Source organism: Chenopodium album, chromosome 5, assembly GCF_948465745.1.
Source record: "Chenopodium album chromosome 5, dcCheAlbu1.1, whole genome shotgun sequence".
NCBI classification, from domain to species: Eukaryota; Viridiplantae; Streptophyta; class Magnoliopsida; order Caryophyllales; family Amaranthaceae; genus Chenopodium; species Chenopodium album.
In genome coordinates, this window is record NC_137838.1 from 72703001 (window position 1) to 72715801 (window position 12801).

The 12801-nt window shown below is 35.5% G+C and overlaps 1 protein-coding gene across 1 annotated transcript; it reads left to right on the forward strand.

Annotated features, from left to right (window-relative positions):
* On the forward strand, positions 1-11779 carry LOC145632245 (protein SEMI-ROLLED LEAF 2-like). The gene is made up of 20 exons (XM_081684570.1): positions 1-373; positions 747-1113; positions 2281-2355; positions 3056-3171; positions 4744-4858; positions 5058-5186; positions 5359-5406; positions 6280-6476; positions 6564-6760; positions 6872-7164; positions 7264-7413; positions 7535-7930; positions 8132-8281; positions 8572-8647; positions 8996-9123; positions 9221-9412; positions 9529-9666; positions 9768-9884; positions 10578-10790; positions 11117-11779. The coding sequence occupies exons 2-20, from the start codon at positions 967-969 to the stop codon at positions 11285-11287; spliced, it is 3048 nt and encodes a 1015-aa protein (XP_081540696.1). The 5' UTR covers positions 1-373; positions 747-966; the 3' UTR covers positions 11288-11779.
* The last annotated feature ends 1022 nt before the right edge of the window (positions 11780-12801 follow it).

The following is a 12801-nucleotide window of genomic DNA, read 5'->3' on the forward strand; positions in this document are numbered from 1 at the left end:
CAATCCAACGGTTGAAAATAAAAATGGCATTTTTTGTAAAAATTAATCCAAAATTTTCCTGTACAAAAGACTAACCGTTGGAAAAATTTTGATCGCCTTCATATCAACAAAGAGAATGAAGAATTAGGAAGTTTCTATTCTTTTTATTTTTTTTCCAAAATTTTATAATTTAGGCATAATTTTATTAAATAATTTAATTTAATTGATTTTATTCATTTAATTTTATATAAAAAAAAAAAAGAAAGAGGAAAAATGGTGAGAGGGAGATCATAAATTCCGCAGGTGAGGAATGCCTGTAATTTGCTGTAAATTTGAATACTCTTGACGGTTTTTCCAGCCTCGGTTCTCTGCTTCTTCAAGCAACGATCCAGAGGTAAATTTATTTATTTGTTTTTGATTAATTTCAATTTTCTTGCAATTTTTTGGGATTTTTATTTATTTATTTTTTTCATATTTTTTGAGCTAGAAATGATATTGACCCATATGAGAAATTCTTTATTTGATGCAATTTTGAGAATTTTTCAATTTTTTTGACCCTAAATTATATTGACCCACATAAGAATTTATTAATTTAATGCATTTCTGACCCAATTTTGTTAGAATTGTTGGTTATAAAGATGTTTTTCAATTTAATGCAATTTTGGATGGTTGGTGACAATTATTGATGAAATTCAATGTGACCTTGATGATGGAATTGATTATTGTTGTGGTTTTAATGATATGATTCATAATTCTGTTGAATGTAGGCTGGTTCCGGAGAGAAAGAGCTACCCAATTTGATTTCTGGGGGTTTTATGCAATTTTTTCTGGGAAATTTCGGATGATTCTTGATTGATTATACAAAGAGATAGAAAGAAATATACAATCTTTTGAATTTGTATTTTGGGTTTTCTTAATCAAATTACCTTCGTTGAAGGTTATAAACTGTAAATATAGTTGAATTTTGGAAAAATATAAAATAAAATAATGAGTGTTGTATCTGGAGTAATATCAAGGCAAGTTTTGCCAGCATGTGGAAGTCTTTGTTTTTTCTGCCCCGGTCTTCGGACAAGGTCGAGGCAGCCTGTGAAGAGGTACAAGAAATTCATTGCCGATATTTTTCCCAAAACCCAGGTTAGCTTATGGCATTATATGATTGTTTAAGCTTTTGTTTTTCTGTGGCCTTTGATTTCAATTCAGTAGATGTACTTATTGTTATGAAATTGAATTATTGTGTAAGTTGTACTGAAATTGTTATGTTCATCTTGGTGGTATGAGTTGGAAATATGAGTACTTTAATTATTAGTAGGTTGAATCAATTTCTTATTTTATTTGTTGTTTAAAAGAATATTCATCATTGTATGTTGAAGATTTGGTATCACTTTCTTTAGCTTGTCACTCTTTTGTTTTGGAAATCCACCAATGTCTTAGGTACGGGTTCATGCAATGAGCTCATCTCAGCTTGCATGAAATTGTACTGATCATGTTGATAGTATTGATGACCGCCATTCGATAGAACTTAGGGTGTAAGAAGTTATCCCAAATGCATCTTGAATTTTCGAGCTATCCCAAATACATCTTGGAATCCAGGAAGGTAATTTTTGAGATATTGGCCAACATAGGGGAGGCAATCCCCGCCTATATAATCCATAACTCCTAGGCTACAATCCTCAAAGCACATTCCTCGAGTGCTCCTTATACACAATCTCTCAATTCAGAATTCTCTTTGTAGAGTTTGTACAACACCTTAGTGAGTTTGTTCTTTTAATAGTGAGAGCTGTAAGTTTATTACTCACCCCTAATACTATAGAGTTTTGGTACTCTTCTATTTTTACATATAGTGGATTTTCAAGGGCTTGTCATTCGTGAGGTTTTGAAATATTTTTCCCATTTTAAATTGTGTCCTATATTCATAACTTATCTTGCCTTATTACTATTTCTATCTATTTTTCTCAATCTTACATGCATCTTTTCTTCCACTACACACTCACAATTCTTATCTCTCATTTAGAGAATTGGTATACAACCTAGATGACTTTAATTTGCACGGTCATGCTTTGATCTTTTTTGGTCAAATGATATTCTTGATGCTATCTTTGAACAGGTTTTTATCGTGACCACGGCTATTTGTTTCTTTCATGCACTTGCAATTCTTTTGAACTGTTCAACTATGTGCTCCATCCTCGTAGTGTTATCATTTCTGTCTTTTGTTTATCTGATAATAGAAACTTTTGAATGTGCTTTCTGCTCTTCTAAATCTTTCTCTAGTACTTTGACTGCTAACCATACTTCTTTTGACAGGATGAAGAACCAAATGATCGGATGATTGGAAAACTCTGTGATTATGCTGCAAAAAATCCCCTGCGTGTCCCAAAGGTACTTTCAGGAAAATTTCTCTTCCCCCCTTCCCCTCCTATGTGCACCTGGGTTGTGCTTGAAAGGCCATGCTTTTTGCTACTTTTAGTATTCTAGTTGTCTAGTGTGGCCATGTTCAACAACAGTTAAATATAGTAATGCGGGTAGCCAACCTATTCTGAGACCTATACAATTTAGCTTATCAGTACTCTGTAAAGTCTTCATCAAGATAGTTTGCTAATTAAATACAGCCAACATGGTGGTTAGGTGGAGGAGCTTTGATTTATAGTTTCTTTGTCTGTTCTATTAGCAGATCCCCCTCCCCCACTCTTGAAAAAAAAAAAACTCCCTGATGCCTTAATCAAGTTGACTGAGGGTTTGATTTGACTTGACATAGCATTAGTTTTTGACACTTATGATTATATATGATGGAGACATGTGGTCCTCTTTGTGACCTAGTTTTTTCTTTTCGCTATGTTGAGAGCCTGAGAAGATCTTCTCAATCATTTGAGCTTCTGTGAAAGAATTATGTTCGCTTAAGTCTCCTCATTTCTGTAATAAACTACTTCACATATCATTTTAGCCTTGTTGAATACCATGGTTTGACATCTTTAACCACTTTTTCATCCCTTTAATCAATTATTATAGCTGATGTCTTGTGTCAGTGAAGAATTGCACTGTTTTGTTGATGTTTCACTGTAGTCTGCATTCTGTTGGTCAGATCACCAATAATCTTGAGCAGCGGTGTTACAAGGAATTGCGAAACCAGAATTTCAATGCTGTGAAAACTGTCATGTGTATTTACCGAAGATTATTGGTGACTTGTAAAGATCAAATGTAAGTTGTCTAATTGCTTTGGTTTGTATGTCAATTGCACTACAAGGAATTCTAATGCTTGATGTATCTACTAACGGTTAATGAGAATTTGAATACTTGGTATTTTACTGAAGTCTGTAATTCTGTATCTCTCTCCCTCTGTCTCTTTCTCTCAACTGGCACTAAGGACAATTGCCAGTTGGTGATCATGTCATATAGGCAAATTGGGTGTTTACACAAGAATATGATTGTAGTAGGTTTTTTCAAAAATTTAAGTAAACTGTGAAATTTTTTTGATACCTCATCATGAGCCTCTTCTTATGATTCAAAGCAGGGATGCGTATCATCCTATTTTTGGAATACATTTTTGGCATACAATTTATTTTCTCATGTTTAATTAAATTTCATTATTCAACTTCACATTGAGAATCGAGGAAAATAACTATTTGGAAAATTTGTCAAAAATAACACCACCTTTAAGCAGTCTTCCCTAAATAACACCACCTTTTGATTATTCCACAATAACACCACCTTTGATACACATCTGAAAAAAATAAAACATGACCGGTTGGTAACCTATTTAAAAGGTTACCTGTGACACGTGTCACACTATCAATGGTCAATTTTTTTAACAATTTTTTTTAAAAAAGAAAAACCTTAAATTTTTTTTAAAAAAAAAAAACCTTAAAATTAAAAATAAAAAAAATAAAAAAAAATAAAAGAAAATCCGTCCCACCACGGCACCACCGCCATCTACCAGGCTGCCACCACCGCCGGCGCCTGAAACCCCTCCCCCGTGCCGGCTTAACCATTTCGCCGGTCGTCTGCACCCCCTTCCCCCCTTAACCCACCACCAAAAGGTCGAAAACCCTTAAACCACTCGATTTTGGGGTTTTAGGGTTTTTGGATGGTGGTTCAAAGGGGAAAGGAAGTGGAGACGGCCGGTGGGGGGGGGCGAAGTGGTTTCGCCGACACAGGGGAGGGGCTTTGGCTGGCGGCCGGTGAGGGGAGGGGGGTTTTCGAGGGGAGGGAGAAGGGTTTTAGGGTCGAGGAAGGTGGTTCAGGGGAAGAGGAGGGGCTGGGTGGTCGGGCACTCAGGCTGGGTGGTCACGCCGGTTATGAACTCTGGTCGTCGGTGGTGGTGGCAGCCCTGGCAGGTGGTTGTGGGGTTGCCGCCGTTAAGGGTAGGAGCTTTCCCTTTTTTCATTTTTTTAAAAAAAAAAATTAGATTTTTTAAAGTTTTCTAATTTAAGTTTTTTTTTTTTTAAAAAAATTAACTAATCACACATGTGACATGTGTCAATTGTAACCTGAAAAACAGGTTATAGGTTTTTTGTTCTATTTTTGGCAGATGTGTATCAAAGGTGGTGTTGTTGTGGAATAATCAAAAGGTGGTGTTATTTAGGGCAGACCGCTTAAAGGTGGTGTTATTTTTGACAAATTTTCCTAACTATTTTTCACTAGTATAGGCTGAATAGAAGAATATGTTGTGATTTTATCTAAAAGAAACATGTAAAAGATGGATGTCGTGTTGATTAAGGTTATTTTTACTATTCCTACCCTCAGTGTTCCTTTTCCTTTCATACTTTCCAGGCCTTTGTTTGCGAGCAGTTTGCTAAGCATCATGCACATTTTGCTGGATCAAACAGGACAGGATGAATTGCGAGTCATAGGATGCCAAGCTCTTTTTGTGTTTGTAAATAATCAGGTGTGTTCTATAAATCTGTACTGTATTGCTAGGTGCTTCTTGTTTACCAATCACCTGAATTCTTTGAAATTTTTATGATATATACCAGTAAGATTTTCATTCCATTTTTTTGATGCTAGCTACATTTTTTTCATTAAAATTCTCTACGTAAAGCTTCATTTTGATACTAGCTTCATTTTTGTTTGTTTTTGTGTTTCAGAAGGATGGGACTTACATCTTTAACTTAGAAGACTTTATTCCCAAACTGTGTCTTCTAGCTCAAGAAATTGGGGAAGATGAGAGGGGATTTCGTCTTCGAGCATCTGGACTGCAAACTCTTTCTTCTATGGTGATAGCATTTTTAATTTTTAATTTTTTAATTTAATGATTATTTCACCTGCTCATGATAATATTTTCAGTTACAACTGCTGATCTAGCTCTTTGGTTATTTTTCTGATAAAGGGACAATAATATTGCTTCTTCTATGAAAGTTCTAAATTGCATGCTTGTGATTTTTGCAGATCTGGTTCATGGGTGAACATTCCCATATGCTAGCTGAGTTTGATAATGTAAGCAGATACTGATTTATTCTTGTGCTCATTTAACCTTCTGGTCTTTTGGTCTTGTTGCCTGTTTTATTTTAGCATTTACCCTTTTAATTACAAGTAATTTGAATGCTGTGATAGCTATAAGGGATATATATGTAATGTATATTTCTATGCTCAGTGATTTTTCTCGTTGCCTAATTGCATTCATCTCTCATGATTTCTAGTGTATATTTTGGACATGTCCATAGCTTCTGGTAGTAAATGCCTTTGTGAAACTGAAGGTAGAAAAGGAACCTGTACTTTGCTTTAAGCTTGAAGGCTGGGATTTCCTATGTTAGTGGATACACAAGATGGTGCAAATTGAATGAATGGATACCTTTGCCTTGATTAGATGTTGTTTGAACTCTTTCAGTCATTTATGAAATTGTTTGATTAGTGCTTTTTTTTACCGTCTTAAAACTTCCTTGTCTGCTCCTGTGTATGTTTGCATATTACCACTATCACCAGTATTTGACTGCAATATTAATTACACAATTACTTTGTTCAGCTGTTTAAAATAGGAATAACTGACATATTCAATCCCTACTATTGATTAATTAGAAATAGTCCTAACTTTGAGAGTGTCTTCCTAAAGCAGTTCAATTTAACCTGTTAGTTCTATTACCTGTCAAACTATCAACTTTTTTGAGGGCATTTTGCTTCTCTCTCCTTTATCTCCCCCTTTGTCCATTACCACTTCCTTTTAATTTTACCCTTTTTTAACATGTGATACGTCATGTGGGAGTGCCTGGCTTCTTTAGGTAGACCCTCCATTTTCCCGACATGCATTACCAGCAATATGGATGGTTGTATTAGCTATAATTTTTGTAAAACATATCCTTTCTTTCTAAACAGGTTGTATCAGTAGTCTTGGAAAACTATGCCACTCCTCAGCAGAATACAGCTGACGATACTGACAAGCAGGGATCTAACGGTAGATGGGTGCAAGAAGTGCAGAATGACGAGGGTCATGTCATTGCTTCACTTGATATGTCAAGGATTCCTACTTGGGGGGGAATCATAAATTCTAAGGGCGAATTAAATGTGGCAGAGTAATTATTGTGCACAAATTCCCCTGATTTTCTAGTCTTTCTTGTGGTGGTAACTGTCATTTACATGCTATCTTAATCCTTCTGCAGGGAGGTTGCCAAGAACCCTGGTTTTTGGTCCAGGGTTTGCCTGCATAACATGGCTAAGCTAGGCAAGGAAGCCACCACCACAAGACGTGTTTTGGAATCTTTGTTCCGGTATTTTGACAATGGGAATTTGTGGTCTCTGATACATGGGGTTGCTTGTCCTGTTTTGACAGATATGCAGGCAGTTATGGAAACCTTAGGTAAATGGTATTCTTGGATCTTAATTATAGTTGAAATATTTTTCTTCCTTTTTTTAATCACCTTGAGGTGATGGTTTAATTACAACCTCCTTAATGTTACCATTTTCCCAGGTCATAGTTCACACTTTTTATTGTCAATACTGGTGAAGCATTTGGATCATAAAAATGTACTCAAACAGCTTGAGATGCAGCTGGACATTGTGGAGGTGACCACCACCCTGACTGAGCAAGCTGAGGTTGAGCCTTCTGTTTCTTTGCTTGGTGCGGTAAGTGATGTTATGAGACATTTGCGCAGAAGTATTCACAGCTCAGTTGATGATTCCAACCTTGGTACTGAGGTTATCAAATTTAATAGAAGGTTCAAAGAGTTAGTGGATGAGTGTCTCACGCAGCTAGCCCACAAGGTATCATTCCCTTAGTTTTTGAATTATAACGGTTTTTCTACTGAACATCAGTATTTGTTTCTTTTCTGAGGAATTTGAGGTCTTAAATTTTGTAAACAGGTTGGAGATGCTGGTCCTATTCTTGATATAATGGCTGGCATGCTAGAAAATATTTCTAGTATCACTGTTATAGCCAGGACCACAATTGCAGCTGTGTTCCGGACTGCACAAATTGTAGCTTCCTTACCAAATGTATCATATCAGAACAAGGCAAGAGAATTTACTGGTTTTCATGCTGTTGATTTAGTTCGTTGTTTTTTTTACTATGTAGCTTATTTTGTCCACCTTCAATCTCCAAATTCCAATTTCAATACTTTTCTCATTTCTGTAGGCATTTCCAGAGGCTCTATTTCACCAATTGCTTCCAGCAATGGTACACCGAGATCATGAAACTAGGATTATGGCTCATCGTATATTTTCTGTCGTTCTTGTGCCATCTTCAGTGGCTCCTCGTCAATATTCAGCTGCGCCTATGTCCGGGAAAGGTGCTCATGTTCCGAGGTCACTTTCTAGAACTGTCTCGGTGTTTTCATCCTCAGCTGCCCTGTTTGAGAAATTACGCAAGGAAAGATCAGGAAGCAAAGAGAACATTCCTTTTGATGGGGGAAACATAAATGTCGGGATGTTCAATAGACTGAAGTCATCCTACAGTCGAGCATCTAGTATTAAGAACCTAGTGCATGTACCCATAGAGGAGGGTTCTCCGAACAGCTTAAACAAGGAAGTGGTAGGTTCTGTCTTTGAAATCTTTCCACTTTTCTCATGCTTTTCTGTACTAAAGTATTGAATTATACCCAAGGAACTTGTGTAGCTGCTTGCAAGATAGTTCTCTTAAATACAGTTTTCAAAAGGGCAGAATAAGTATATATGAAATTTAGCTAATTTTTTTGTATTTATATATGATAATTGTTTTATTTTACTAATATAGGGAGGAAGTTCGCTCAGGCTGAGTAGTAGACAAATCATCCTCCTTTTGTCATCAATTTGGGCGCAATCGATCTCTCCTGAAAATACACCAGAAAACTTTGAGGCAATTGCACATACATACAGCCTGGTTTTGCTGTTTTCTCGTGCCAAGGTGATTTGCTAATTTATAGTTCTCTTTAATCAGTACACTTTTTCCTTGCCCATAATTGCAAGTACAAGATTTTTAATAGAAGAGAAGCTTTGTATAGGAGTATTTATTTCTTCTATCAATTTGTTTAAACTTTCCTTAAATCTTATTACATGTTGATTTGATTGTCAAACTGTCAAGCACATTGCTTCTGTTCTCAGTAATACCAAATACTTTCATGTTGCTAGTTTAAAAAGCTCTTTACTATATTGCTTTTGTTCTGAAGCTGCTGTTTAACCTTGTTTGAGTTGTAGAGTTCTAGCCAGGAGGCACTTGTTCGAAGTTTTCAGCTTTCATTTTCCTTGAGAGGCATTTCTCTTGCAGAAGGAGGTATAAATTTTCAATATTATATTCTTCTGAGAATTCAATATCAGTTTTTATTTGGCTGATACAGCTTAGGATTTGGCATAGATGTTTAATTAAAAAACTTCTTGTTTTACTGCTTCCCTTTCTGAGTCACTACTTTTCTGCAACTATTGAGCTGGTGAAAGAGGGACGTAAAATTAAAGAGAGAGGCGGGAAGGGGGGGTAGAGGGTGGGGGGAGAACAACATATGTGCAAATGGGAGTTACTATGCTCTTGCTGATTATTTTATAATGCAACTTGTCAAGTTGTCAGTGGAGGAAATAATATGGAAGGGATTTTATATACACCTGATATTTTACATTTGTGATATAGGGCCTCTGCCACCGTCGCGTCGTCGATCACTCTTCACCTTGGCCACAGTAATGATAATTTTTTCAGCAAAAGCTTATGATATCCAGTCTCTCGTCTCGTGTGCCAAAGCAACACTAAACCAAAAAATGGTATGTCATAGTAGTAGAATGATAAAGTCTTAGCTCTCATTTACTTATTTCTTTGCCTTTATATGGAAGTGTTTGATGTGCTTTTTATCCTTTTCAGGTTGATCCATTTTTGTCTTTGGTTGGAGATAGCAAATTGCAGGCTGTTAATAAGAATGCCACTATAGCATTTGGGTGCAAAGAGGATGAAATTTCTGCTTCAAGATTTCTATCTGAAATTACAATCACAGAGGATCAAACCAGGGAATCCTTTGCTGCTGAGATCATTAGAAGTCTTGAAAAGATTAAAGATGTAAGTTAGTTGTCAAGATAAAAGATAACATATAAAGAATCTTGAACTTTGCATGCCATTGAGACTATTTTGCTATTTTTTGCAACATACTTATAACTTGTTTCTCCTTTATTCAGGCTGAAATATGCACTGTAAGGGAGCAATTGCTTAGTGAATTTTTGCCAGATGATGTGTGTCCTCTTGGGGCCCAGATGTTTGATAACCCGTCCAAGATATACGAAGTGGATCCTCGACAGAGTGTTTGCCACGATGAAGTAATAAATCTGCACAGTTGGATTTTAATTATTTGCTAAACACAGATACAGCTTTTGCTATTAACCTTAGAACTAATTTATTATTGGTTTTTCTTGTTCAGATTATTCCACTCTTTACAATTGATGATGATTCTTTGCTTGATAAGAAGCCTAAGCAAGAGTTATTATTGACCTTAGAGAATGGCAGTCTCTTGAGTGTCAACCAACTTCTAGAATCAGTATGTTACTTTCTCTTTCTACTAAAACGTTTTTTCTAGATCACTGTTACAAGTCTTTTCAAAAGATATAGATTGACATAGATTAAGGCATGGGATCTTGGTTATTATAACATTTTGCAGATGAAATCTCTTGTATCATTTCTGTGCATATTAGTAACCACTTGTATAACTTACTGTTGTGGTGAGTATTTGGATCATTCCTTGGGCTTGCACTTGGAGATTATTGAAAGCTTTGCTTCACATGTTTAGATCAGTTTTGACGATTTTTTTTTTTTTTTTTTTTTTTTGGGATTTATGTTGTGTTCATGTTTGTAGTTTCTTGTTGTGTCATTAAGTGTAAAAGGGTCACTCAAGTTTCACTAGTAGGGTGAACAAAGGTGATTATTCTCACCCATGGTCGTGCTGGCCAAGTCATTTCAGGTGGGGGGGAAGAAATATTATTATCAATAACTTTATACAAAGAAAAACAACATCGTTTTGGCTTTCATCTGTCTCTCCCTGACACATTAGTTTTTTGGAGCCTAATGATTAGCAATTAATGAAAATTCAGAAGCTTAAGATCAATTTCAATTTGATGTCGTTTGTTCTCTTTGGGTTCTTCACCTATTATTCTATATTTAGCTCTATTCTTGTGTGATTATGCAATGTCATTATATATTTTATAAACAAGGGGGTTGTCTCCTTTTCCTACAGGTCCTGGACTCAGCTCACCAAGTTGGAAGATTCTCTGTCTCAACCGCCCCTGATTTGCCTTACAAGGAAATGGCCAGCCACTGTGAAGCTCTTATGATGGGTAAGCAGCAGAAGATGTCCCATTTGATGACAGTCCAACGACAAGAAAGCTTAATTAACTTCTGTGTCCAACATGCTGATTTCGAATCAAACAGGACTACATCTCCTTCACAGGTATTAAGATTCATCTAGTCTTGAGATGTCAATTGTTGCATTGTTTGATATTTGCGTATGAAGAGTTTTTTGATATAGCATAAATGACCCACGAACACAAATAATTTGAGACACCCTAAAAAGGAACCGATGAACAAGAAGTGAAGAAGGGATAATCCATTTTTTAACACTTAAATTATTTGGCTGCTCAGAACATTCTGTCATCTCAGAACAAGATTAGGGCTGTGTTTGGTGTTAAATTTGGCAATCTGAGTCAGTAGAAGTGTTTTTTTTTTTTATTTATTGGTAATTCTTTTTTTCTAAGTCTGAGTTGAAAAATGTTGCAGACAGGAAATCCTTTCGAAGATGATAACTTAATGGCTCCTGCAATCAACGTATTACCAGCTGTGAGTCCAGTACCCATGCTATGTGCTGCTGAATACAATTTACAACCGCAGCACTATAAGCTCCCCACATCAAGCCCTTATGACAACTTCTTGAAAGCTGCTGGTTGTTGATTGATAATAAACTAGAGGCGGTCGAAATGTTTTAAGGGAGCAGTATATATATAGTTTCTGGAATTGGTATTGACGTCTTGGTCTGTCTCACATATGGCAGGCGTTCTGCACATGAAGTAGCTAAAAATTCTATCAGCTACTCCTGAAGCAGCTTGGATAGTCAGTCCTAGAATTCCAAAAATTCATTGTATTCTTTAATTAAATTTTTTTATAAATTTTGTTTTGGGTTATATCCAATTTTGTTCCAATGGGATATGGCAAACAGGTTGTATCTTCTGGAATTTTTTGGTTAGAGTAGATTTCAAGTACAGCTTTACCGTCTCATATGTATCTGCTGAAAGTTTCCGCATTGTATAAAGGAAACATTTTCTAAAAATCATTTTATTGGTGTTGACATCAATTTTTTTTTGTATGTATATTATGAATAGAACTTACTGTAAATTTGCTGAGCATTGATGAAAAAGCCATTTGTTATTTTATTGTTGTTTTTTACTCCGAGCATGTATTTTGATCTTTGTGTACAAGCAAAATGATTTCGTCATGTAATCACCCTAGCAATTTCTATTGTACAATTAATTGTGCGACACAACCAAATGAGCGCGGTTATATTGTGTATCTACTATCTACTATCTAGTAGAGTGGTTCAAGCCATACAGCTCGTGAATAGCATAGAAAGGGTACACCCCTTCGTGAATAGCATAGAAAAGGTACTCTTTCTATTCTTCTACTTTCCCTTGATTTTTTCTAATCAATTTTAGAGGATTAATAAGGTATGTTTCCTTGTTAACTCCATAGAATGCAATGTATGACCAATTCACATGACTTATTAGACTTCCCTTTCCTAAATCCCTTCACTGTGACAGATTTAAGAGACTTCATTGGCAGTAGATTTGGAAGATCAAACATGTTTCTTATTTTTCATAATTGCACACCCAAAACAAAATTTTGATCGGTTTCAACTCGAAAAGTAATATTGATTGATTTTGCTAACTAAAAATATATATTTATGAAGATTACACGCATAATTAGATATGAATTAATGACTCATTGCTGATCATATGCATACATATGGTCCAAATCATGTTGACCCAATCCGAACGACCCATTTGCCACCTCTACTTATAAGTTTTTTTTTTTTTTTTTTCTTAACGTAGACAACATAGTACAAGTAGACATTCCAATGTGCACAATAATTGGCAATTCATCATTTTCTTGATGGTTAGAATTTTCAAATCTTAAATATATTCCTAAAGCATTTTACTGTCGCTTGTTAAAATAGGGCTCTGCATAGCACAAAGAAAGTCCCCTTTTTATGTTGAGACATAAAGAAGTTTTACAAAAGAATAGAATATAGTCTAAGTACCATCTACTCTAGGAACTGAAGATTAGTAAATATGACTAATAAGGATTTTTAAATTTTTTAATACAAAGTACAAAATTTAGCAATCTTTTAACTCCCAAGAAAAAATGAGGTATTTTAAGCTGCAATGTTAAAAAAATTTACATTAAGGACT